This window comes from Amblyraja radiata, chromosome 21 (genome assembly GCF_010909765.2).
Source record: "Amblyraja radiata isolate CabotCenter1 chromosome 21, sAmbRad1.1.pri, whole genome shotgun sequence".
Classification (NCBI taxonomy): Eukaryota; Metazoa; Chordata; class Chondrichthyes; order Rajiformes; family Rajidae; genus Amblyraja; species Amblyraja radiata.
The window spans coordinates 29,385,066-29,408,730 of record NC_045976.1 but is presented as its reverse complement, the minus strand read 5'-3'; the positions used below and the strand labels follow the sequence as shown (position 1 = coordinate 29,408,730).

The window sequence follows — 23,665 nt, the reverse complement described above, 5'->3', positions numbered from 1 at the left end:
GACACTCAAAATTGAGCTTAGGTTCATCCTGTTTCCATTGATTATCCTTGAGATGTTTCTACAACTCGATTGTAGTCCACCAGTGGTCAATTAAATTGATTGGACATGATTTGGAAAGGCACACACCTGTCTATATAAGATCCCACAGTTGACAGTGCATGTCAGAGCAAAAACCAAGCCATGAAGATGAAGAAATTGTCCGTAGACCTCCGAGACAGGATTGTGTCGAGACACAGATCTGGGGAAGGGTATAAAACAATTTCTGCAGCATTGCAGATCCTGAAGGACACAGTGGCCTCTGTAATTCTTAAATGGAAGAACTTTGGAACCACCAGGACTCTTCATAGAGCTGGCCGCCCGGCCAGACTGAGCAATCGGGGGAGAAGGGCCTTGGTCAGGGAGGTGACCACGAACCCGATGGTCACTCTGACAGAGCTCAAGAGTTCCTCTGTGGAGATGGGAGAACCTTCCAGAAGGACAACTATATCTGCAGCACTCCACTAATCAGGCCTTAATGGTAGAGTGGCCAGATGGAAACTGAGACATGACAGCCTCCTTGGAGTTTGCCAAAAGGCATGAGAAACAAGGTTCGCTGGTCTGATGAAACCAGGATTGAACTCTTATGATTGAATACTTATGTAAATGTAATATTTCAGTTATTTCTTTTTAATTACTTTGTAAAAATGTCGAAACACCTATTTTCACTTTTTTATTATGGGGTATTGTGTGTAGATTGATGATAAAAAAAAATAATTTAATCAATTTTAGAATAAGGCTATAACATAACAAAATGTGGAAAAAGTGAAGGGGTCTGAATACTTTCTGAATGCACTATATGCCTCCTTCACCACTCTATCTACTCCATACATGTAATGGAGTTGGACACCACGACCCCTGTGTACATCAATGCTGTCCAAGGTCATGCCTTTAATTGCACATTTTTCCCTTGCATCCAAACCTCCAAAAGTGCAACACCTCAGACTTTCTCAAATTAAACACCATCTGTCATTTCTCCGGACATTTCTGTAACTGATCTACATCCGCTATATAATTTGACAGTCTACCTCAAAGTCGGTGATCACAGCAATCTTGGTGGTGTCACACTGCAAACTTGCCAACAAACCTGTCTACCGTAACTTCCAAATCATATATATATCGCAAACAACAGAGGTACCAGCACAGATCTCTGCAGAAATCCACTGGTCCCAGACGTCCAGCCTTATTATTGTCTTTCCACTAAAACACTCTTTCTATCAGTGTGCCAGTTCTGAATCCATACCATAATCATAATAATCGTAATTTATTAGCCAAATATGTTTTGCAACATAAGAGGAATTCGGTTTGCCATACAGTCATTAAAAAAAGCAACAAGACACACAGCTACATGAAAATTTGACATAAACATCCACCACAGTGGCTCCGCCACATTCCCCACTGAGTTGGAAGGCCATAAAGTCTTATCTTCTATCCTCCTTTCCTCTCGCGGTCGGGGGAGTCGAACCATCCACAGTTGGGGTGATTGAAGCTCCTGCAGCCGGCGATTGAAGCTCTCTCTCATCAAGCTCCCGCGTCGGGACAGTAGAAGCTCTCGCGGCTTGGAGCTCCCGAGGTCCCAGAAAGAGGCCGCCAGCTCCACTACGTTAGGCTGCAGTGTAGACTGAGATACGACACAGAAAAAGTTGCATCTTCGTCGAGGAAAGGGATAAAGAAAGTTTCCCCCGCCCACCCCCCTTCACATAATTCAAAACTAAAGAAAAACTATAACGTACATTTTGCAACAACCTAAAAACACAAAGAAGGAAAACGCTGTTCATCCTGTGCATCATAATCTTCTGGATCAGCCTACCAGGAAATGTATCAAATGCCTTACTAAAACCCATGTAGACAGCATCCACTGCCCTACCCTCATCGATCAACTTTGTCATCTCCTCTGAAAACTCAGTCACATTAGTAAGGCACGATCTGCTGTGTATAAACCATGCTTGCTGTCCTGAATTAATCAATTCACTTTTCATATGTTTGCTGCATACAGGGGAAGAATTTGAACCTAGTAATTACTGTCGATTCCAAAGAAAACACCTATGTTGTGAAGGCCAAATCATTAAATAAGTTTTCCAGTGATGGGATTAAGGTTAGTAATTCAATTAAATGTGCTTCTTACTATGTTATATGATTTATTTTGTGTATTTTTTTTGTTAAAGCTTGCAGCTAATAATAATGATATTAAGAACTCCACAACCCCTTGGGTGGATTAATTACTTTTGCAATATCATCTATGTAATAATTAGTTCATACAAATTCTTCTGCCATGCCATTGCCGACCATCAAGTGTTCATCTGTACTAATTCCATTTACCAGCACTTATTTCATAGCCTGCTCTGCCTGACTATGCAAGTGCTCGTGCAAGTACTTTTTTCTGTTGTGTAAGTACCTGTCACTTCCACCTCCTTGGTTAATGCATTACACATTGCAACCAGTCCAATCCCTTCTTGCCCCTTGTCTTAAACTTTTGCCCTCTGGTTTTAGACTTCTCAGTTATGGGGAAAAGTTCCTCGATATCCAATCTATCTATGCCCCTCAAAATATTTGGTACAGACAGTCTGTTGCTGCGAACGGTTCATCATCTCAACTATTTGTGAGTCGGAATTGATCAGAAACAGAGTGTGGAAGAGGATCACAGCAACAGGTTTGACGGGAGAGTAAGCAGGCATGGGAAGATGGGTCGGCAGCCAGTCTCTCTGACTAAGTAAGTCTGCTTTGTTGCTTCCAGCTCAGATTTTTCAAACCACCCATGTCCTCTGGAACCATGCACAGATTGGCCTTTTCCCTGGTTAACCTCACTCCTATGGCTGTCAAAGGATTTTCCTTAATCTCATCTGTCAAACATATTTCCTCGCAACTCTTTGCCCCCTTAATTTAGTTTTTAAGTAGCCCCTACATATTTTCTCTGAAAGACCTTGCTTGTTTTCAGTGCACCACATGCTTCCTTTTTTTTAAATCAATATTTATGACATACAGGATTTGTTGCATTTGCCTTTCTCACCTTTCAGCTTCACAGGAACAAATTGGCTCAGAACACTCATTATTTCACTGTTAGAAGACTACGACTTGCTGGATGGAGATTTGCCTGCAAGTAGCATCTCCCAGATTCTGCGCAATGATATTGAAATCAACGTGTTCAGCTCCTTAATTTCTGGACAACACTTGAGCATAGAAAATAGGTGCAGGAGTAGGAATCGGCCCGTTCGCAGGACTTTTCATCGCCCAGCGCGGCCGGTCGCGGGATATTCCACCGCCCAGCGGTCAAATTGGTGCATCGAGGCGATCGAGGCTCCCGATGTTGCAACCCCCGCCGGGCGATGAAAGGCCCTGCGAACGGGCCGATTGAAGCCCCACGATTTGGGGCGGACGAAGCTGCTGTTGCTAGAGTTTGGAGTCGGTCACCAACTAGGTCAGCTTCCGATGTTGCCGTCCACAGGGCCCACGGCCGAAGCCTCGCGTGCATGCGCATTTGTGTGTGTGTGCATGCGCGCGCACGCAGCCTCCAAGAAATTGTGTCCGTCCCCCCCATGTTTTGATAGCGATTTCCATGCCTGATTCCTTTAGCCATAAGAGCTAAATCTAACTCTCTCTTGAAAACATCCAGAGAATTGGCCTCCACTGCCTTCTGTGGCAGAGAATTCCACAGATTCACAACCCTCTGGGTGAAGAAGTTTTTCCTCATCTCAGCCCTAAATGGCCTACCCCTTATTCTTAAACTGTGACCCCTGGTTCTGGATTCCCTCAACATCGGGAATTTTTTTCCTGCATGTAGCCTGTTCAAACCTTTAAGAGCCTTTAAGAACCTTTCCATAACTTACAAAGTTAGGATTAGGTGCAACACTGCCCCTTCGGGCTATATATGTACTGACTCAAAAAGCTCTTCTTCAAAATTTCCATTCCCTCTATGCTTTTCTAACTAAGGCAATCTCAGATAATATTCGTGAGATTGAAATCCTTTCCTTCTATAACCCTTTTCTTCCCACACATCTGTGACTTGCTGTTTCAATTTATATTTATTTTTATAGCTGTCAAACGATTCATTTTCTCCTCGGCCCTTTTAAAATTCATAAGCCTCATTAAAATATATGGTAACATTGTTAAGTGTAAGAGGAATGTATCCTTAAGTCAAGAGAAAGGTTACTTTACAGCTGCAATTTCTAGGGTAGAAATTAGAACTGTACAATCCATTGCTTCAGACTCAAAACCCACTTTGGCAGGAAGCTTGGTGATCTAGTTTTCAGCCAGAAACCCATGCACTGCCCATAATCTAAGTGGATATTTCAGTGGTAGAAGATGGCATTGGATCCATTGAATATGCCATAACTCTGAATTATAATATTCATGTATGTTATTTTTAATATTGACTGATGTATTTTGGTGAAAGCTTTCTGCTCATTACTTTAATTTAGCAAATAAATTAATTTTATTCCCATGAGTGATGCTCTGAAGCTTTTCTGGAGTAACGTATTAAATACCAGCATAATATATGCTACCTTCCAGACAGCAGAGATAAATTATTAATGCATGTATATCTGTCCAGTTACATGAGAGAGGCAGCTGTATTAGCTGTGGTGGTTTGGAAGGCTGCCCATATAATGTAATTATGTTATTTATTAAGTACTTACATTTTTATATATTGATACTGGAGCAGAAAGTCTATTAGAGTTTTATTTTAAGGAGAATTGACATACTGTGCGGCAGTGATGAGTTATTCAATAAACATTAATTACTGTGTTGATTAAGCTCAAGCTTTGTTTCTCAAATTTATGGTCCCCTCACAACAACGCCCCTTGTGCATGACTGATCACCTCCCAGCAACGTACAACTGACATCAGGAGTCTGGCTCACAGCGCTTGGGTTTGAACATTGAATGCCATCCAATGCTTGGGAAATCCTGGATGCTTTAAAAAAAACCTGTGCAAATATTTTTTGGCAAATGTAAACTTCTGTATCCCTGATTCCTTGACAAATTTTAGGCTGAATTTTGAGTCTGCACATGTGGTTATCAGATAGGATTAGATAATTGTTTTTCCAGTCCGAATCTAGTCACAATGTGGGGTTAGTTTACCTGTCTGTAATTCTCCTCTCTCCCGCTTTACACACGCCAATAAGCCACTCCTGCTCCCAAAACCTTGTTTTCTCACTGCAAGCAAGGATAAACCAAATAAAACCTGCACTTGCCACCAAAGGGATTTCATTCAGGAGTTTGTTGAGTTTTAAATAAACTCTTTGTTAAAATTGTTAATTGTTCAAAACATCTCTCTTGTAGCTTTCCTCTGATAAAAATGAAACCCTTACCCTTCGTTTCTCTGTGCGAGCAGACGGAAAGACGATTGACAGTAGACTGGACGGTAAGTGAGGGATATTTTAGTCTCAGAAATTGGAAAATTAAATTTAAGAACATGGTGCAATATGAGAGGCCACTATTAAGTTTGGAACCAGCTCTAACATTTAATGTATTTCTGAAAATTATTTTCCCACTCGCCTACTCCAGAAAATGTTTGCCAGTTTGCTTTTGAAGAAACAGGAACTGCAGATTGAGCATTACATAAAGCGCTGGAGGAACTCAACAGGTCAGGCAGCGCCTGTGGAGGGATTAGACAGGCGAAATTTCGGGGTCGGTAAAATGAGGAACAGTCCCAACTTGAAATGTCACCTGCCCGTTCTCTCCACAGTACTGCTTGAGCATCTAAGTTCTTCATCACTTTACATTTTGCTCAACTTGATTTTGATGTCTACACACCCAACATCTTTCAGAGCTTTGTTTTCTTCATTCCTATCTGAGATTAGGATAACAGTTTTTGGTTTCTAATAAAACATGCAGATTAGTCAGTGAAATGAACAACACATATTTTCATTATTCTTCTGTTTTCTGTGGGGCAGCTTAAAAGGGAGATACAAATAGATCTTTCTGTCCCAAAAGGTATACAACAGCAGTGTTCTTTTGTTTTAAAGTTGACCTCTTCCATAAGTCCATATATATGTGTGTGTGTGTGTGTGTGTGTGTGTGTGTGTGTGTGTGTATACAGTGTATATATATATATATTCAATGGTATATGAAGACACTGATCTGTTCTGTATTTATTTATGCCTACAATATTCTGTTGAGCTGAAGTAAAGCAAGAATTTCATTGTCTTATCTGGGACACATGACAATAAACTCTCTTGAATCTTGAATGAGGATCATGACTTAGTTCTAGGATTCTTCAATCAATTTTTAGGCAATTTCTGCCACAGCAGCCAAACTGGGATTAGACAGCCCGTTGTCAGTGCATATTTGCTTGTTTAATTAAGAAATTGAGCTAGGTTTCAGGTTGAATATGTTGTAATATGTTTAGAAGCATTGAAATATGTCTTGAAAGTGAGTGTAGAAAGGATGAATCAAGTCCCTTGGTAATCAATTCTTTGCTCTTCCCAGAGTAATGGTTACTTAAATAAACTTCAAGGCAGGGAAGAGATTTGAACAAAACCATCATTTGTATATTGCTTGATTTGCCTGGCAATCATTAATCTTTACAGTAATTGTCTGTGTAAATTGGAATTAATTTTCATGAATAGCTACCATACATGGATAGACAAACACATTCTGGTTTATATTATTAAAACTTATTTTAATTTCAGTGACTCTCTACAATTGTGGATACAGCAACACCGACTGCAGTCTATGCCTCAGTGCAGAGCCAAAATACATGTGTGTTTGGTGTAACAGTACAAAAAAATGTGTTTTTGGAAACCTTTGCGAAGTTCCGGTTAAAAATATGGATGATTGTCCAGCCCCAACTATCTTGCAGGTACGTAACCTCCCTTCCTATAATTTTCTCCGAATTAGAAACTGTTTGAGACATCACTATAACATTATGAGCAGTCAATTATTCACAGTAAAAAAGGTCCACATTCAAATGTGCATTTTATGTAAACAATTGAACAGTTTTAATAGGTAAACCGTTTAAAAAAGAGATAACTTCATAAAACACTGGGCCCTGTGAAGGTGTTTTAATTAAATGTCTGGTCATCTTTTTTTTTTATTGTCAAATTATATATGGAGAACGATCAGCCTTTTGAAAGAAAAATCAAAACTGCATGCACAGAGTTAACCTATGAATTAATTCTTCCCTTATTCAGTTGGACCCAGTAAATGGACCACTCGCAGGAGGAATTCTCCTGACCATTACGGGCTCAAATATTGGAAGACGCTCTGATTATGTCAAAGAGATCAAAGTTGGAAACGCTTATTGCAGTCAAATCCAGGAAAAATATGACATTTCTGTCAGGTATGTCAAAAATTATCGTTATTTATGAGTAACAATCGCATTAAAATATTGCATAAAAAATAATGGGTTACTACTATGATTTAATTACTAAATATGACAGTGTTTGCTCACCCATTCATGTTTGAAAATAACCTCTTTCAACAGCACTTGTACTTTCACTGAGCTATGTCAGTGGCAAAATTGTACTTATTTATCAAAATAAGGTTTTTAGATTGGAAATAGATCTTCAATGGTTGTAATTTTTTTTAACCTAATTATAGATTGTGGTGCAGCGGATGTAATTAAATTTTGTTAATTTATCAGACTGTTAATTGTCTTGAAAGCCTGCATTTCTTAATTACACTGCTCAGAGAATAATAATCTGCTTCCAAAGATAAATAAAGATAAAGCTTTATCAGCTCAATACAATAATGAAGAAAGAAAGAAATATCAGGAAAGTTTGTTCGCAGCCTCTGATTTTCTTTAAAAAGTTCACCTCCATGTTGCTCTTCTCTTAGAATCTCCTTGATATATTCAGAATCAGAATCACACTTTATTCGCCAAGTATGTTTTGCAACATGTGAGGAATTTCATTGGCCAGGTCAGCCATACAATTAAAAGCAACAGATCATTCAAAAAACACATTTTAACATGAACATCCACCACAGTGACTCCTACACATTCCTCACTGTGGTGGAAGGCGAAATAAAGTTCAAGTCTCTTCCTTTGTTCTTCCTCAGTCGAGGGCCTCGAGCCCCCGTTGATGGAATGATCTTGACTCCCATAGCCGGCGGCGTTCGGGCCCTCCACGTCGAGGCGATCAAGCTCCCGCATCGGGGGGATGTCAGCCAGGTGATCTAACCTCGCGTCGGGGCTGGTCGAGCCTTCCGTGACGTTGGAGCTCCCAACTAGCCTCACCCGAGACTGCGAGCCCTTGTTGGTGATTCCGCGGTGGGAGCGATCCCAGACAAGGGATCAGCTCTGATGTTAAGTCCGCGCCCTGCGGTGTGGCTCACGACAGTCCGAGGAGGCATCCAGCTCCATCGATGGTAGGCCACAGAGCCTGGAGAAAGTGATCTGAAAAATTGATCACATCTCCGGGAAGGTAGAAGCTTGAAAAAAAGTTTCCCCCGATACCCTCCCCCCTCCCACCACATAAAACAAACAGAAGAATATTAAAACAAACTTTTAACACACTAAAAAATAACAAAAATAAAGAAAATATGAACAGACTGGTGGCAGGGCAGCCATCTCCCCGGCGTCCCTGGTGGCCTTCAAGATATTAGAACTTTTAAATATCTATACAGTCTTTACATGAATTACTTTGGCATAAAGTCCTTGGGATACTTAAGTTAATAGATAGTCTTTTCTGGTTCTAACTGGCTGTGGTGATTCAATGGCTGTGGTGTTCTTGCTCCATGGTACAATGTCCAGTATCAACATACTGTTTCAGTCAAAAATTATCTTTACAGATGATCTTTTCAGATGGTCCTTGTGACTTCTCTACCATTTTAGGTTCAACAAAAGCATTTAGTGTGGGTTTGGCTATTTTCCATAGCATTTTACTTTGTGTGTTGAGATTGTGGAAGATCTATCTGTCATCACTGCATAGACAGCTAGCAGAAGGAAAGGCAAGACTGCTCCTGGATTTCATATCAGTTTCTTCAATATGCCTGGAATGTTTACCTCTTCCTTTGATGCGAAAATTAATGCAGACTTATCATTCAATGTGTTCATAATTTCTTTAACTTCCTTACAATGTCACTGTTATTGCACTAAATGTTGTATCCTTTATCTGTAAATTGTCGACAGGTTGATTGTAATCATGTATAGTCTTGTCTGACTGGATGGCACGCAGCAAAAAACATTTCACTGTACCTTGGTACACGAGGCAATAATAAACTAAACTAAACTAAGAACTGAAAGGTCCATATTGTTCCTTGTTTTTCCCAATATATTTGTAGATTTAAAAAAAATATCCTTTGCAAATTTGTTTCAGAATTTTTTTTTATCGCTGTTAGTTACCATTTTCCTGAACTTCCCATCTCTCGCTGTTGCCAGGATTTGCCCCAGATTTTCTCTTTCCATATACTTTTTGACTTGCGTCTTTGACACACAACATATGGACCAGATCCAACTGGGGTAGTTCCATGCGCTCCTTGAGCACTTTTGTAGCTACTGCTTCATTTGACTGATTGCCAAGCCAGTTGCCCCAGCTGTGGGCTTTTGAGCAGTTCCCAGAAATCCGCAGAACCGAAGATTGGCACAAAAAGCTGGAGTAACTCAGCGAGACAGAGAGCATCTCTGGAGAGAAGGAATGGGTCCTGTCCCGCTGAGTTACTCCAGCTTTTTGTGTCTATCTTCGGTTAAACCAGCATCTGCAGTTCCTTCTTGCACAATCTGCAGAACCGTCCCTTCTCCTTCCAGGCGCCCTTTTCATGTCAGCTGGCAGAAAGGCTTGGTGATCAGGAATAATACTGTAGAAGCCAGAAAGCAGAGGTAATACTTGACTCTTTAGACCCTGGTCCTTATTCTGTTCTCTACAGGTCTACTGTTCGCAGGAGTCAACAGTATGAAACAATTGTGTTACAGCATTGTAACACAGGTGTTCCATATACAACTGTAATTTCAAACATTTATTTTAAAGAGCTGTTTAGGCACTTTGAACAGTACGATTCCAAAAATTACCATTTCTGTCTGGTTGCCTCCCAAATCCTATCTCTGTTAGCCTCCAATCTCCTATCTCTTGAAGCACAATGATTATTGAGATGGATGGCAACAGAAATGTGTCAAGGTCCCTGTTTTGGGGGATGGGAATCGCTCACATACAATTCAACTTTGATTGATTCTGCTTTTATTTTCAAGGATTCAAATTGATCAGTTAAAAGATTTTTTCATTTAACTATATTTGCAGGGTTGTTTGTGAATTAGGTAACGTTTCTAAACCACAAAGTCATTTGGTTCGCATTGTGACAAATAATAACAAAGTGGGAATGTCTGCTATGAAGTTCACATACACTGTGAGTATTCACTGGCCACTGAATTTTACTGGAACTTTGGTCTCATAACTCCTTTTTACATTATCTTAAATTGAAAAAACAAATTTTTATCCAATATTTCAACAATAAAAAAATGTACTTAATGCTAACTTTATAAGATGTATTCTAAGAAGAAATAATATTTGGAAAAAAAGAAACATTTGTCAACTTGCTTAACGAAGCCGCACAGAGAACACTGAATAGATAATATACAATAGTGGCAGGAGTAGGCCATTCGGCCCTCCGAGCCAGCATCGCCATTCAATGTAATCATGGCTGATCATCCCCAATCAGTACCCCGTTCCTGCCTTCTCCCTATACCCACTGACTCTGTTATCTTTAAGAGCCCTATCTAGCTCTCTCTTGAAAGTATCCAGAGAATCGGCCTCCACCGCCCTCTGAGGCAGAGAATTCCACAGACTCACAACTCTGTGAGAAAAAGTGTTTCCTCGTCTCTGTTCCAAATGGCTTACCCTTACTCTTAGACTGCGGCCCCTGGATCCCCCAACATCGGGAACATGTTTCCTGCCTCTAGCATGTCCAAACCCTTAACAATCTTATATGTTTCAATAAGATGCCCTCTCATCCTTCTAAACTCCAGAGTGTACAAGCCCAGCCGCTCCATTCTGTCAGCATATGACAGTCCCGCCATCCCGGGAATTAACCTTGTAAACATACGCTGCACTCCCTCAATAGCAAGAATGTCCTTCCTCAATTTAGGGGACCCAAACTGAACACAATACTCCAGGTGTGGTCTCGCTGGGGCCCTGTACAACTGCAGAAGGACCTCTTTGCTCCTATACTTGACTCCTCTTGTTATAAAGGTCAACGTGCCATTCACTTTCTTCACTGCCTGCTGGACCTGCATGCTTACTTTCATAGCCTGATGAACAAGGACCCCCCAGATCCCATTGTACTTCCCCTTTTCCAAACTTGACGCCATTTGCTATGAATTTCCAAATATGTAATACAGCTAACCTTTTGGTGTTTTACAATTGTTCAGGAGCCTAAGCCTTTAGCTATAAGTCCATCACGAGGGATACATGCTGGAGGAACCAGTCTAACAATCACCGGAGAGAATCTAAACATTGGAAAGCAAGAGGATGTAAAAGTGATGCTTGGCCAGATTCAATGCACTCTGTAAGTGGAACAAAACATTGATCTTGGGGAAGGACTACAAAATAAAACATTGTGGCAGTTGTGACAGATTTGAGCTGGGAAGGGATTTGACCTCGGGAGGACAAAAGCCAGAGCTGCTGTTTGAATAAGAGCGGCTGCTTAACTGAGAGCCCACTGTACGTGGACAAGTCACAGAAATGACAGGTGAATGAGATTAGGTGAGTTGTAGGGGAGGGCCTGCTGTGTTATTGATGAGCTGACATTCAGAGGGTTAAATGGGAGGTAGTCTACGAGTTTGTTGAAGCATTTGAGTCTTCAGATGACAAAGTCAATTAATATCAATTTTTAGGTTGCTATCTTTCTCATTGTTGTCCACATACAACATTTGTTACTAATTTCAAATTGCATCTCGTCTACTTAGCAAACAAGGGCTAAATGTTCCTATTACAACATTGGCAGACCTCTGCAGTTACACTGATTAGCTGCTGCATACAAGTGATTAAGATGTGCCTTCAGATATCTTGGTTATACACAATGTGCTGTGTAATAGGGCGGTCACGGTAGAGTTGCCGCCTTACAGCGAATGCAGCGCCGGTTCGATCCTGACAACGGGTGCTGTCTGTACGGAGTTTGTACGTTCTCCCCGTGACCTGCGCGGGTTTTTCCGAGATCTTCGGTTTCCTCCCACGCTCCAAAGACGTACAGTTTGTAGGTTAGTTGGCTTGGTGTAAATGTAAAAATTGTCCCTAGTGGATGTAGGATAGTGTTAATGTGAAGGGATCGCTGGTCGGCGCAGACCCAGTGGGCCGAAGGGCCTGTTTCCGCGCTGTATCTCTAAACAACACTAAACTAAATTGGACCTGTTTCGTTGTGACCTATTTCCTATGTTTTATTTAACCATGTGAGTTACTTCAAATCTCATTTGAGATGTCAACAGTTTCAACTTGTAGAGTGGTAGAGTTTATTGAGAGCCATTTTGATATAAATGAGTTGATTTCAAGTTCTTCATGTGTCCCTCTTCCGCTTCCTCATTAAAATATGCTGGATTGAGTGTGTGAGGTATTGGTTAAAATTCTCCTGATGCTTATTTTTGTTTTCTACAGGACAACATTTGATAAGAGCTTGATCTGCATCACAGGCCCCTATACTAGTGCAACTTCTCAAGCCCATGTTACAAACGTCGCAGTCTACGTACATTATGGGAACAAATCCAGAAAGGAAATTGAGAGTAATAAATTTTCCTATGTCCCCAACCCAACAATTAATGAAGTTGAGCCAATGAAAAGCATATTTAGGTAAGTGTCGTCTACATTCATAAATTCAAAACATTTTTGTTTCATTTGTCCTGGCCTGTTCAATCTATTCCAGCACTTGGAACATTCCCATCATTCCCATTCTCCCAAAATTGTCTTTTCCTGAATTAATTCCCTCACAGATGTCCACAAACTCTCCACAAATTCATCTGCCGCCCACCGACACTGGGGATAACTTGCAGCCCATCTTTGGGAGGAAATGGGAGCATGGACGTTCTTTTAGGAAGGAGATGAGGGGAAATGTTTTTATGCAGAGGGTGGTGAATCTATGGAATTCTTTGCCACAGAAGGCTGTGGAGGCCATCAGTGGATATTTTGAAGGCAGGCATAGATAGATTTTTGATTAGTGCAGATGTCAGAGGTTACGGGGAGAAGGCAGGAGAATGGGATTAGGAGGGACAGATAGATCAGCAATGATTGAATAGCGGAGTAGACTTGATGGGCCGAATGGCCTAATCCTACTATCACTTATGGCCTTATGTGGTGAATATCACGTGGTCACTGGGAGAACATGCAAACTCCACATGGACAGCAACCAAGGTCAGGACTGAAGCCAAGTCACTTGAGCTGTGCAACAGCTGCATTAACTGCTGTTGTCAGTGGCTTGACAGCAGGGCCGGTTGTACAGATGCTGGGATTTATTGCACCAACACTATGTCAGCTCTTCTTATGTTTGGAGAGAACCTGGTAATTTCCGTACCGACCTTTTTATAATCTTCTTAAAAATCGGAAATACAATGAAAAACTGCATGGGAATTAAAATAACTGGCTAACTGCCGCAGAACTGATTCAAGTACGGTGGGCCAAGTGGCTGCCTCATCTGCTGTAAAATTACATGTTTCTAACTGAAGAGATCAGAGCAAGTTAGGTTTTAGTTTATCACAACAGCATGATACCATTGAGTAGTTTGCTACCATCATCATCGGCAGTCAGTCGAAATGAATATGACTGTCTACTCCTCTCCATAGTGTCGTCTACTTGTAGGTCTGCAGATGTCTGTAGAGGCCGATCCGCGATCCACACAAACCTTGGTGCAACGTGGGCAGTGGAGACTGGCGATGGATGGTGGTCGTCGAGCTATCGCTTTGTCTCTAGGGCACGGTGTAGTTCCATTTCGTGATGTGCAGCTCCTTCCTGCACAGCTTTCCTCCAGGAGCACCTGTCCAGTGCAATGTGCTCCTAGTTGCTCGATGTGATGTGGAATTTATTCAGACTGTTCTTGATGGTGTTCTTGACGCGTTTCTTTGGCCCGCTGGGGACTCGCCGACCTTCCTTCAATTGAGAGTACAGGATTTGTTTAGGGAGACGTGTGTTGGACATGCCAGTCCATCAAAGTTGGTGCTGCATCATTGTGGTGATGCTGGTCATGTTGGCTTCCTCCAGAACGCTGATGTGGGTGAGTTTGTCCTCACAGCTGATCCTCAGAATCTTTTGTAAGGATCATTGATGATATTGTTCCAGGGCTCTCAGGTGCCTGCTGTAGGTGGTCCATGACTCTGCTCCATACAACAAGGTGGAGAGGACAACGGCTCTGTAGACCAGCAGTTTTGTTTGAGCCTTTAGGTCTCGGTCTTCAAAGACTCTTTTCCTGAGTCTGGCCTACGCTGCGCTGGCACCAGTCAGGCGATGGTTGACCTCAGAGTCGATGTCAGCTTTCGAGGAAAGAATGCTGCCAAGGTAGGGGAAGTGGTTAACGTTTTCAAGAGTGGTGTCTTCCACTTTTATAGTGGGCTGGGTAGACGGCTGGTTGGGTGGAGGTTGATGTAGGACCTGGGTCTTCTTGATATTTAAGGCTAAGCCCATGGCTCTGTATGCCTTGGCAGAGGCATTCAGGATGCCGTGGAGGTCTTCTGCAGAGTGTGCTACAATGGCGCAATCGTCCACGTACTGAAGCTCCATGACGGCGGTGTTACTGACTTTGCTCTTGGCCTTCAACTTATTAAGGTTGAAGAGCCCACCGTCAGTTCTGTAGAGGATTGGGATCCCCTGTGGCAGCTCTTCACCAATGAGGTGAAGTATGGCAGCAATGAAGATGACAAACAAGGTGGGTGCGATGATGCATCCCTGTTTGACCCCCGTTTCCACAGTGAAGGGCTCGGACAGAGCGTAGTTGCTGAAATGTAGTCTGATGTACTTGTCACGACAACCGTACCTTGATAGTATGCTTCAAAGAGCCTGACGGTGTATCGAGTCAAATGCCTTTGTCAGGTCTACGAAGGCCATGTACAAAGGCTGCCTTTGTTCTCGGAATTTTTCCTTGAATTGGCATACTGCGAATATCATGTCTGAGAGTGGTGGGTTGGGGTTGAGAGTGGTGGGTTGGGGTTGAGAGTGGTGGGTTGGGGTTGAGAGTGGTCAGGATCCAGTGGCATGGAGTCCAAGACAACCGGAGACCCTTTCCTGCTGCAGCCTTCATCTGCTTTCCCAGTCGTTGTGATGCTCCACTAAAGTCAGCCATTGTCCTCCGCCTGTTCCACCGTTGAGGTCTTGATTGAATTGCTCTGTCAGAGACCTCCCCCTCGACCTTACCACCATGGGTGGCCCTACCAGGAGCAAAGCTCCAGACGACATCGCTCTGAGGATCTCAGGACCACACAAGCTTCTCCACCACGACAAGGTGACAATCCACGGAGTTTGCAACACCATTTGGCTCATTTATTTGAGTTTTGAGTTGCATACAAGTCAGACCAGATAAGGGTGATGGTTTACTATTGTTACTGTATATTGATAAAGTAGGTAGTTTTTTTGTTGTGATACAGTAGTTTCATGGTTATCATTGCCCATTAGTTTTTATTTCAGTGTTTTTAGATTGTCTAATGCGATCTAAAGTTCAGCTGGATATTACTGATGGGTTATGAGGGTTGGGCAGCGTTTAGGATATTACTAGACAAAGTGGGACATTGGGCCCTGTTCCCCCAACGCAATATTCCACCACTCACCCGTTCCCCCAACGCAAACCGTTTCCATAACTCACACGTTTCCCCCAATGCAACGTACGTGTGTGTGTATTTATAGATAGGGAGAGAGAGAGAGAGAGAGAGAGAGAGAGAGAAAGATGCATTTCATAACAGATGTCATACAGCATGGAAACAGGCTATTTTGCCCAACTTGCCCATACCCACCAATATGTGCCATCTACATCCGTTCCACCTGCCTGCATTTGGCCCATATCATTCTAAACCTGTCCTATCCATGTACCAGACTAAATGTTTATTGCGATAGTATCTGCTTCATCTACCACTCTGCCAGCTTGTTCCATACACCTACCATCCTTTGTGTGGAAAAAGCTACCCTTCAGGTTCCTATTATATCTTTCCCATCCAATCTTAAACCTACATCCTCTGGTTCTCGATTCCCCTACTTTGTGCAAGAGACTCTGTGCGCCTACCCGATCTACACCTCTCATGATTTTGTACACCTCTATAAGATCACCCCTCATCCTCCTGCACTCCAAGGAATAGAGTAGTCCGAGCTCGCTCAACCTCCCCTTATTGCTGAGGTCTATGAGTTCTGGCAACATCCTTGTCAACTTCCCTGCACCAGATGTAAACTTCCAGCTTAACATCATCTTTCCTAGTACAGACATGACCTGAATTTTTGAACCTTTTATTTCCCTCACTCAAACGGTGAAAGGACAAGCTGAGTTGGTTGATTAAATAATAATGGAGAATGTTAAACCATTGCAACTTCTACAATTGCAGTAGATCTATAATTTATTTATGTAAAAGACCATGGTTACATTTTAGTCCTTAACATTTATCAATTGTTTTCCTTGAAGATGAATTGATCTATTTTGCTATTGTTCACAATCAAAACATATTGTCCATCTCTCCATGAATCTATCTGCTTTTATTGAAATTGTTCTCCTTATTCTTTAAGATCAAACCCAGTCATGCCATTTTCACATTTTATGCACTTATGTAAGTCTCTCACATAAATATTCACCGGTTTTAAACTAAATATTAAGCAATATATGTAAGATTGCATTTTTTAAATTATTTTTTCTTCGTGTAGTGGGGGCCGATATATCACAGTGTTTGGACAAGGATTTGACGCTGTACAAAAACGCATTATGAGAATAGAAGTGCGGAAACATGGAGCCTTGGGTGAATCTCTTGTCGATAAGGTATTGTTTTTTTATTAATACATTGCCACATGGTGTGTTGCAAATGGGCAGTATTAAAAATAAGCAGAAAACAAACTGGAGCAACTGTGCGGATCTGTGGAGGGAAATGGGCAGTCGATGTTATGGGTCGAGACACTTCATCCACAGTCTCTTGTCAGCATTAAATTGTTTCACTTTCTTAGATTCCTATATCATGGGGATGATTATTTTTGTGTCATCCAGATTACATGGATAGATTTAATCTGGCAATACATTCTGTTTGGAAAAAAATGACGTCTATGTGTTCAAGAAGTTTTAGGTGACGCTACGATTAGTGCAATGTTGGGCATCAGTATTCCTAAACAGACTCTGGGCTTGTGAAGAGAAAGATGTTCAGATGCATATCAGAACACTGTGTAGTAATCCTCCCAATCTTGTTTAGTTTAGAGATTAAGTGCGGGAACAGGCCTTTTGGTCCACCAAGTCCACACTGACCAGCAATCCCCGCATATTAACACTACCCTACATACACCAGGGACAATTTACATTTATACCAGGTCAATTAACTGACAACCCTGTACATATTTGGAGTGTGGGGGGGAAACCGAAGATCTCGGAGAAAACCCACACAGACCATGGGGAGAATGTACAAACTCCTTTAAGACAAGCACCCGTAGTCAGGATCGAACCCGCGACATGGGGCACTGGCGCTGTAAGGAAGCAACTCTCCCGCTGCACCACCGTGCCGCTCTCAGTACTTGCGTTGTACACCAGAACAAATTACCATTAAGGAGCAATTTTTATTATACGTAGAATTTTGTTATACCATATCAAATTAGATATAATTTAGCAGCAAATTTAAACCCTTTGCAAAGAAAATTAGTAAGGGGAGTGAGAGTGGGAGGTGTTTGAATGTTAGTCGCATGGAAACAGATGAATCATTTGAACTATTGTGTGCTGTGGAGCACTGAAGTACTGCAGAGAGGCGATAAACCTGTGCGGGCCAGAGAAATAGTCATTCTGTATCCAAACAAAGTGCAGTTTATCTTCTGGTCCATTAAATATTTAGGACTTAAGAACGTGGAGAAATGGGTTTTGCATACTCTGAGCACATTGTGTTTATTTCTTTTTGAAATTGTAACTGAAGACTTACAACAGATTCAATTGAACAATCCATCTAATAACTCACCTAATAGTTGATTCAAGCAGATAAATGGACACACGGTCCCCATTAGATTTCAAATGTTGTTCACTTTTTTTTAGCAAGAAACTAGTAGCCAGGGGATGAAAGGTTTGCTCGGAATTCTCCCATATCTTGTGCAGCTTCACTGCTCGGGCTGCACCATAACAGTAAAGAGGGCCAATCAGCTGGCTGCTGCATGTTGTTACAATCTTGGTTTTCAGGCCAATGTGGTGGTACATGAGAAAATTAACATCCTATGTGTCAGATCTGTACTCATTTTCCTCTCTTTAGACTTTAAAGACTTTGGACTTTAGAGATACAGCACAAAACAAGTTCTTCTGCCCACCAAGTCCGCTCCGAACAGCGTTCACCCCGTACACTAGCACTATCCTACACATTAGGGACAATTTACAATTTTACCAAAGCCAACTAACCTAAAAACCTGTATGACACACACAAAAAGCTGGAGTAACTCTGCAGGACAGGCAGCACCTCTGGATAGAAGGAATGGGTGACGTTTCGGGTCGAGATTTATAGATCGTTGGGCTTCCTGAAGGCATTCGGTAGGGTGCCTTACCAACAATTAAGTTGCAAGATAAAAGTTCATTGTGTATGAAAGAACTGCAGATGCTGGTTTAAACCGAAGATAGACACAAAACCCAAAACGTCACCCATTCCATCTCTCCAGAGATGCTGCCTGTCCCACTGAGGTACTCCAGCTTTTTGTGTCTTTCTTCGTTTTTAAACCACCATCTGCAGTTCCTTCTCATACAACCCTGTATGTCTTTAGAGTGTGAGAGGAAACAGAAGCACCCAGAAAACGCATGCGGTCACAGGGAGAATGTACAAACTCCATACAGACAACACCGGTAGTCAGGATTGAACCCAGATCTTTGGAGCTGTAAGGCAGCAACTCCAACAATGCGCCACTGTGAAAAGGGCTAGTCTATAATTAACACCGCCTACTTTAGGTGCGGAGTAAGGTGTGGAGATCTTGGAGTAAGGCTTTGCAGATTGTAATGTGTCCATAAATTTCTGGTAACTTATCGGAAAAGCAGCATGAATTAAATCTGATTCTGTCTCCACTCGTTATACATATATAACTGAAAATGTTAAATATTTATAGATTGATTGATTTAAGGCAGTCAGTCTGACACTACAGTGCAGAATTAGAACTGATGGAGTGCTTGTATCTGTGGAAAAATGGGCAGAGGTCAAAACATCAATAGTGTTTGATTCAGCTGAACCTGGTGTGTTTATTTGATATTGTCACAGTATTGCTGAGCTTTGCTTCTGTGACAAAATAAAAAAAAACTAATATACTCTGCCAATTCAATGGAAATATTTTATATTTCTTCACTACCATATGTATTGTCAATGCTATGGATAGTGTTTGGAAGAAAAATATCGCTTTTTCTCTTGCAGAATGAAACGGAAGCATTGAATAATTCCAACAACACAATGCTCATCTTCCCCTCACCTCCTGCGAATCAGATGAAACCATTATTCTTCATCATATTAGACAATTTAAATATAACATTTGACTTTCAATATGTTGAGGATCCACACTTTAATCCTTTTCCAAATGGAGTCCTTGTTCTCAAGCAGGCATCAATCATCTTGGCGGTGAGTGGTTGAGCTCAAATGTGTTCTGAATCTGTGTTTACATTACAATGGAATCTTTCTTCTTATGTATTGTGTTTTGCACTGATTCATACTCCCAGTTTACTGATAAAGATTTTCCAATTTAGTTTCATTCAATTACAGAATGCTAAATAGACTTATTTTATCTGAAATAGATGGAGGTTGATTTATCAGATCTCCATACATTTAGCTCATCCAATTTTCAAGTTTGGTTATGGATTCGCAGCAGACATTTCTGTGAGTTTTCAATTGAATTTTACCAAAGTTGGTCCTCAGTTGTGGAGGTCAAATATCCACACAATTTTCCGGCATTCCAATCAACCTGTTAAAATGGGTGCCTAAAGCTGACTGCTGTTTCAGAAAAAAACATTTAAAGAATCATATAGTACAAGATTGTCAATATGTTAAGGGGGTATCAGATGAGGGCATCTCCCTGGCAATGTTCACACAGAAGTGGCAACTCAAACATTAAGTCAGCAGAGCAGATAAACAGATCGATAATACTACAATGTCTTGTGTAAATGAGACCAACATGCATTCTAGTGCTAACACTGTTAATTGCAGCAGTGGTCAGTTCCATCATATATTCAAGCACTTTCATGTCTGTCACAGCTTGTTGCAGTGTGAGGCACCCACAGGTTGCAGGCACAGACACTTTTCACCAGTTCATTACTTACCCCTTCTTTACTTTCATTGTTTTCATATCCGTATTTGAAATACTATATCACCCCAGTGCATCTATTGCATGAAATAGATTGATGCCTTTGCTTTTATTGTTCCGGACATTTTTGCTACCTAAACAGTCTTTCCAACGCTTGAAATTTATACCTACTAGTCATTGCTAGTAATTTGATTCACTTGCACAGGGTGATGGAAGAATTCACGTCCAGACATTCCCTAATTTGAACCTGAAATTTGTGTGTGGTACATCATTGCAATCTGATTACAAAACCGGGTAGGATCAGCACACTGAAAGTTGGTTGGTACTGACAATCTGCTCAACCAACGGGTATCAGAAAACCATTCTAAAAAATCAGCCGCACTGTTTCTGACACCTTTGTTTAATTATAACCATTTCATTTTCTAATTCAGCTTATCCTGTCATATTATTCAGTCGCATTTTTGAAAATTAAACGTAATGAATAATTGGAACGAGGGTATTGAGCTTTGATTTGTCTTAACGCTGTGGTACAACATTGACTTTGTGCTGTGTTAGAAAGATTGCTGTCAAATGGAGGAATATTATAGCAAGTTTGCCCATTTTGTTAAAAACAATTGATTTTTGTTGAGGAAAGGCAATGAGCTGCGTTCTGGCAGATATTCATGATGCAGCCAGCAGCAACAAAGCTGAATAATTGGTCATTTTCATTATTATTTATGAGACCTCTCTCTGCAAGTTATTGCCATGGCAGCATACACTACAAGAGGTTTTCAAAATCGGTTCATTGACAGTGAGACACTGACAGGATCTTTCATGTCTGTAAGAATTTTGATTTAAATGAAGGCGTTCTATTCTTTTACCCACCAAGTTTCGTAGTCGAATGCCTCCTGCTATTCATTGCAAGCAATCCTTCTCCTTTTCTAGTGCACATAATCTAATTTGTCTATTGATGTAATTTGAAGAGATACAGGGTCATACAGCACATAAATTGGCCCTTTAGCCCACCATTGTCACACAGACTATGAAGCATCCATTTGCACAAATCCTATGCTGGTCTTGCTATTTTTCTCCCCATATTCCTGTCAATGTCTCCCAGCTGATCATAACATTCACCAACACATTGGGAACAATTTAGAGTGGTCAATTAATCTACTGACCCCCCTCCCCCCCCCCCCCCCCCAATGTCTGGGATGTAGTAAGTAACCAAAAAACACCCAGGGGAGACCCTCATGGTTGCAAGTAGAACATGCAAACTACACAAGATTGCACTCTGGTTGCTGGAGCTGTGAGGCAGCAGCTTTGCAATCAGCACTTTGCAATCAGAAATTCATTTCTTTACCAGGATGCATTACTTGCAACTAGGAATGCAGAATGATAACTTTATTTGGTCTGTTTCACGCTCAAAAGTCAATCCGATTGACAGCCAGACTTGTGGCTGAAGAGGAAACCCACCATCAGGAAGCACTTTGAAAGAGCTCCAATAATCAGATGGAAAAAGGGCAGTGGGTAGATTACACAATGAGCAGGATGCAAACCAATAGCTTCCTCTTCATAACCCACAGGGGAGTGTTGGATACTTGTAGAGCTGGTAGCTCCTACCCAGTTTCCTGACCCCTGGGAAACCTGCATAGTGGCAATAAAATTCAACTACATTGTTAATTACAAAGTACTGAAGTAACTCAGCGGGTCAGGCACCGTCTCTCTCTCTCTCGGACATTGACAGGTGATGTTTTGAGTCAGGCCTCTTTTCAGACTTGCTGGTCCTTGTGCCTACATTCAATTACATTGTGGTGGTCTGATGTAAATGTATTAATGAAACACCCTGCCCTCATAGCATCATAAGAAAGATAAAGGAAGTGTGTGCATTTAGTTGGGACTTAGTTTTGTATATTTAATCCATCTTGACTCATCCCCACATATTGTGGGAGAATTTCCAATGAGGCATGTTCTGCACAAAAGCTGTAAAATTAAGGTGGACAATTTCTGAGCTTGGCTCAAGAACCGCTTGCATAAACGTTGCTTCTTGTCCCTCAACAAATGTTCCCGTTGCTTGATGTTTTAGGGAACTCGTCTCAATGATGCAATGACAGCAGAAGAGGTGAAAGCCTACATTGGAGTGGAAGAATGTAAAGTTACTACTCTTTCTCTGAATGATTTTGTGTGTACACCCCCAGAAACACAACCACCACCCAAGAGGGTAAAAAGGGACCTGAATTCAGATCTTCCAGAATTTATTGTATGTATTTTCACTTCTTATGATAATTCATTTCAAGTTAAGGTTATTAAATTGTAACAGGCCTAAGAAGTCTATGATTTACCTTCTATCACTGCACCAGTGACAGAAGATATTCCAGTGGAATTAGTATTCCAAATGTTTGTCTGATGATTCAGGTTGGACAAGTACATGCTCCTGGAATTGGTGTAGGTTAACGGGATTTAATGCTGACCAACTATGATACTACTTGTACCTGGATGGAAACAGCATCTCAAACATTTGATTGCTGCCTTCAACAGGCAGGCCAGTTTCTATGTGTCCTTGAAAATATAATTTGTTTAGATTGTTTAAAATGAAATGAACTTTGCAATGCTGTACACCTGCTTTTTTGTAGATAGAGTATACAAGCAACACCAACTTAAAAAATATCATTCCAACATACATGATAATTGTAAAGTAGAGAAGGTTGAAAGAATAGGTAGAAAGGTTCAAGAGGTTTGGAGAGTGACTGGAGAAATACAAATCTGGTTATTGTGGCAAGAATCAGTGATCCAAAATTGCTGCTGAGAATGGAGGAGCAGTTGGCTGGAGACGTACTCCATGCAAATAGTTGTGGGTGAATAGAACTGGAAAAGTTACAGGATACATATTAGTGGATACATATTTGAAATAGAAGAAGATTATCAACAGGCCCACGATGGATGAAGAGGAGCAAGTCAATGGAGCATCAAAAGGCAAACACTCCAAAGGCCGCAGTCAGCCTCGCACAGAAGGAAGTGGTTGTTAGAGGCCATAACACACGGCGACACCATATCACTGAGATCATCGAGGCAGTGTACTACTTCAGTAATGACCTTCCTGCCATCATGAGGCTGGAATTAGTGAAGTTTGCCCGTGATTCCATGACGTTAGGTTGCATCTGCAACTCCTTCACGAATAAAGCAGTTTGTGCCTGCATGTAGCAATAACAAGCCAACATTCAAGCATAGGCTAATGTGGCAAGTAACATTTGTCGCACGAAAATGCAACCCAATGATTATAGTCATACAGTGTCTAAACAGGCCCTTCGGCCCAACCTGCTGCATTGCAGCGCGA

General features: G+C 41.4%; 1 protein-coding gene across 5 annotated transcripts in view; it reads left to right on the top strand.

Annotated features, from left to right (window-relative positions):
• Positions 1–23,665, top strand: part of plxnb2 (plexin B2) — a 200,609-nt gene that overhangs the window by 143,565 nt on the left and 33,379 nt on the right. For all 5 annotated transcript variants that reach the window (XM_033039921.1, XM_033039920.1, XM_033039922.1 and 2 more), the window contains 10 exons: positions 2,033–2,131; positions 5,312–5,393; positions 6,664–6,833; positions 7,165–7,313; positions 10,207–10,312; positions 11,334–11,470; positions 12,553–12,744; positions 16,777–16,888; positions 19,476–19,676; positions 22,418–22,591. In XM_033039921.1, coding sequence (XP_032895812.1) covers positions 2,033–2,131; positions 5,312–5,393; positions 6,664–6,833; positions 7,165–7,313; positions 10,207–10,312; positions 11,334–11,470; positions 12,553–12,744; positions 16,777–16,888; positions 19,476–19,676; positions 22,418–22,591 — 1,422 coding nt within the window. The remainder of the gene's footprint in view (positions 1–2,032; positions 2,132–5,311; positions 5,394–6,663; positions 6,834–7,164; positions 7,314–10,206; positions 10,313–11,333; positions 11,471–12,552; positions 12,745–16,776; positions 16,889–19,475; positions 19,677–22,417; positions 22,592–23,665) is intronic.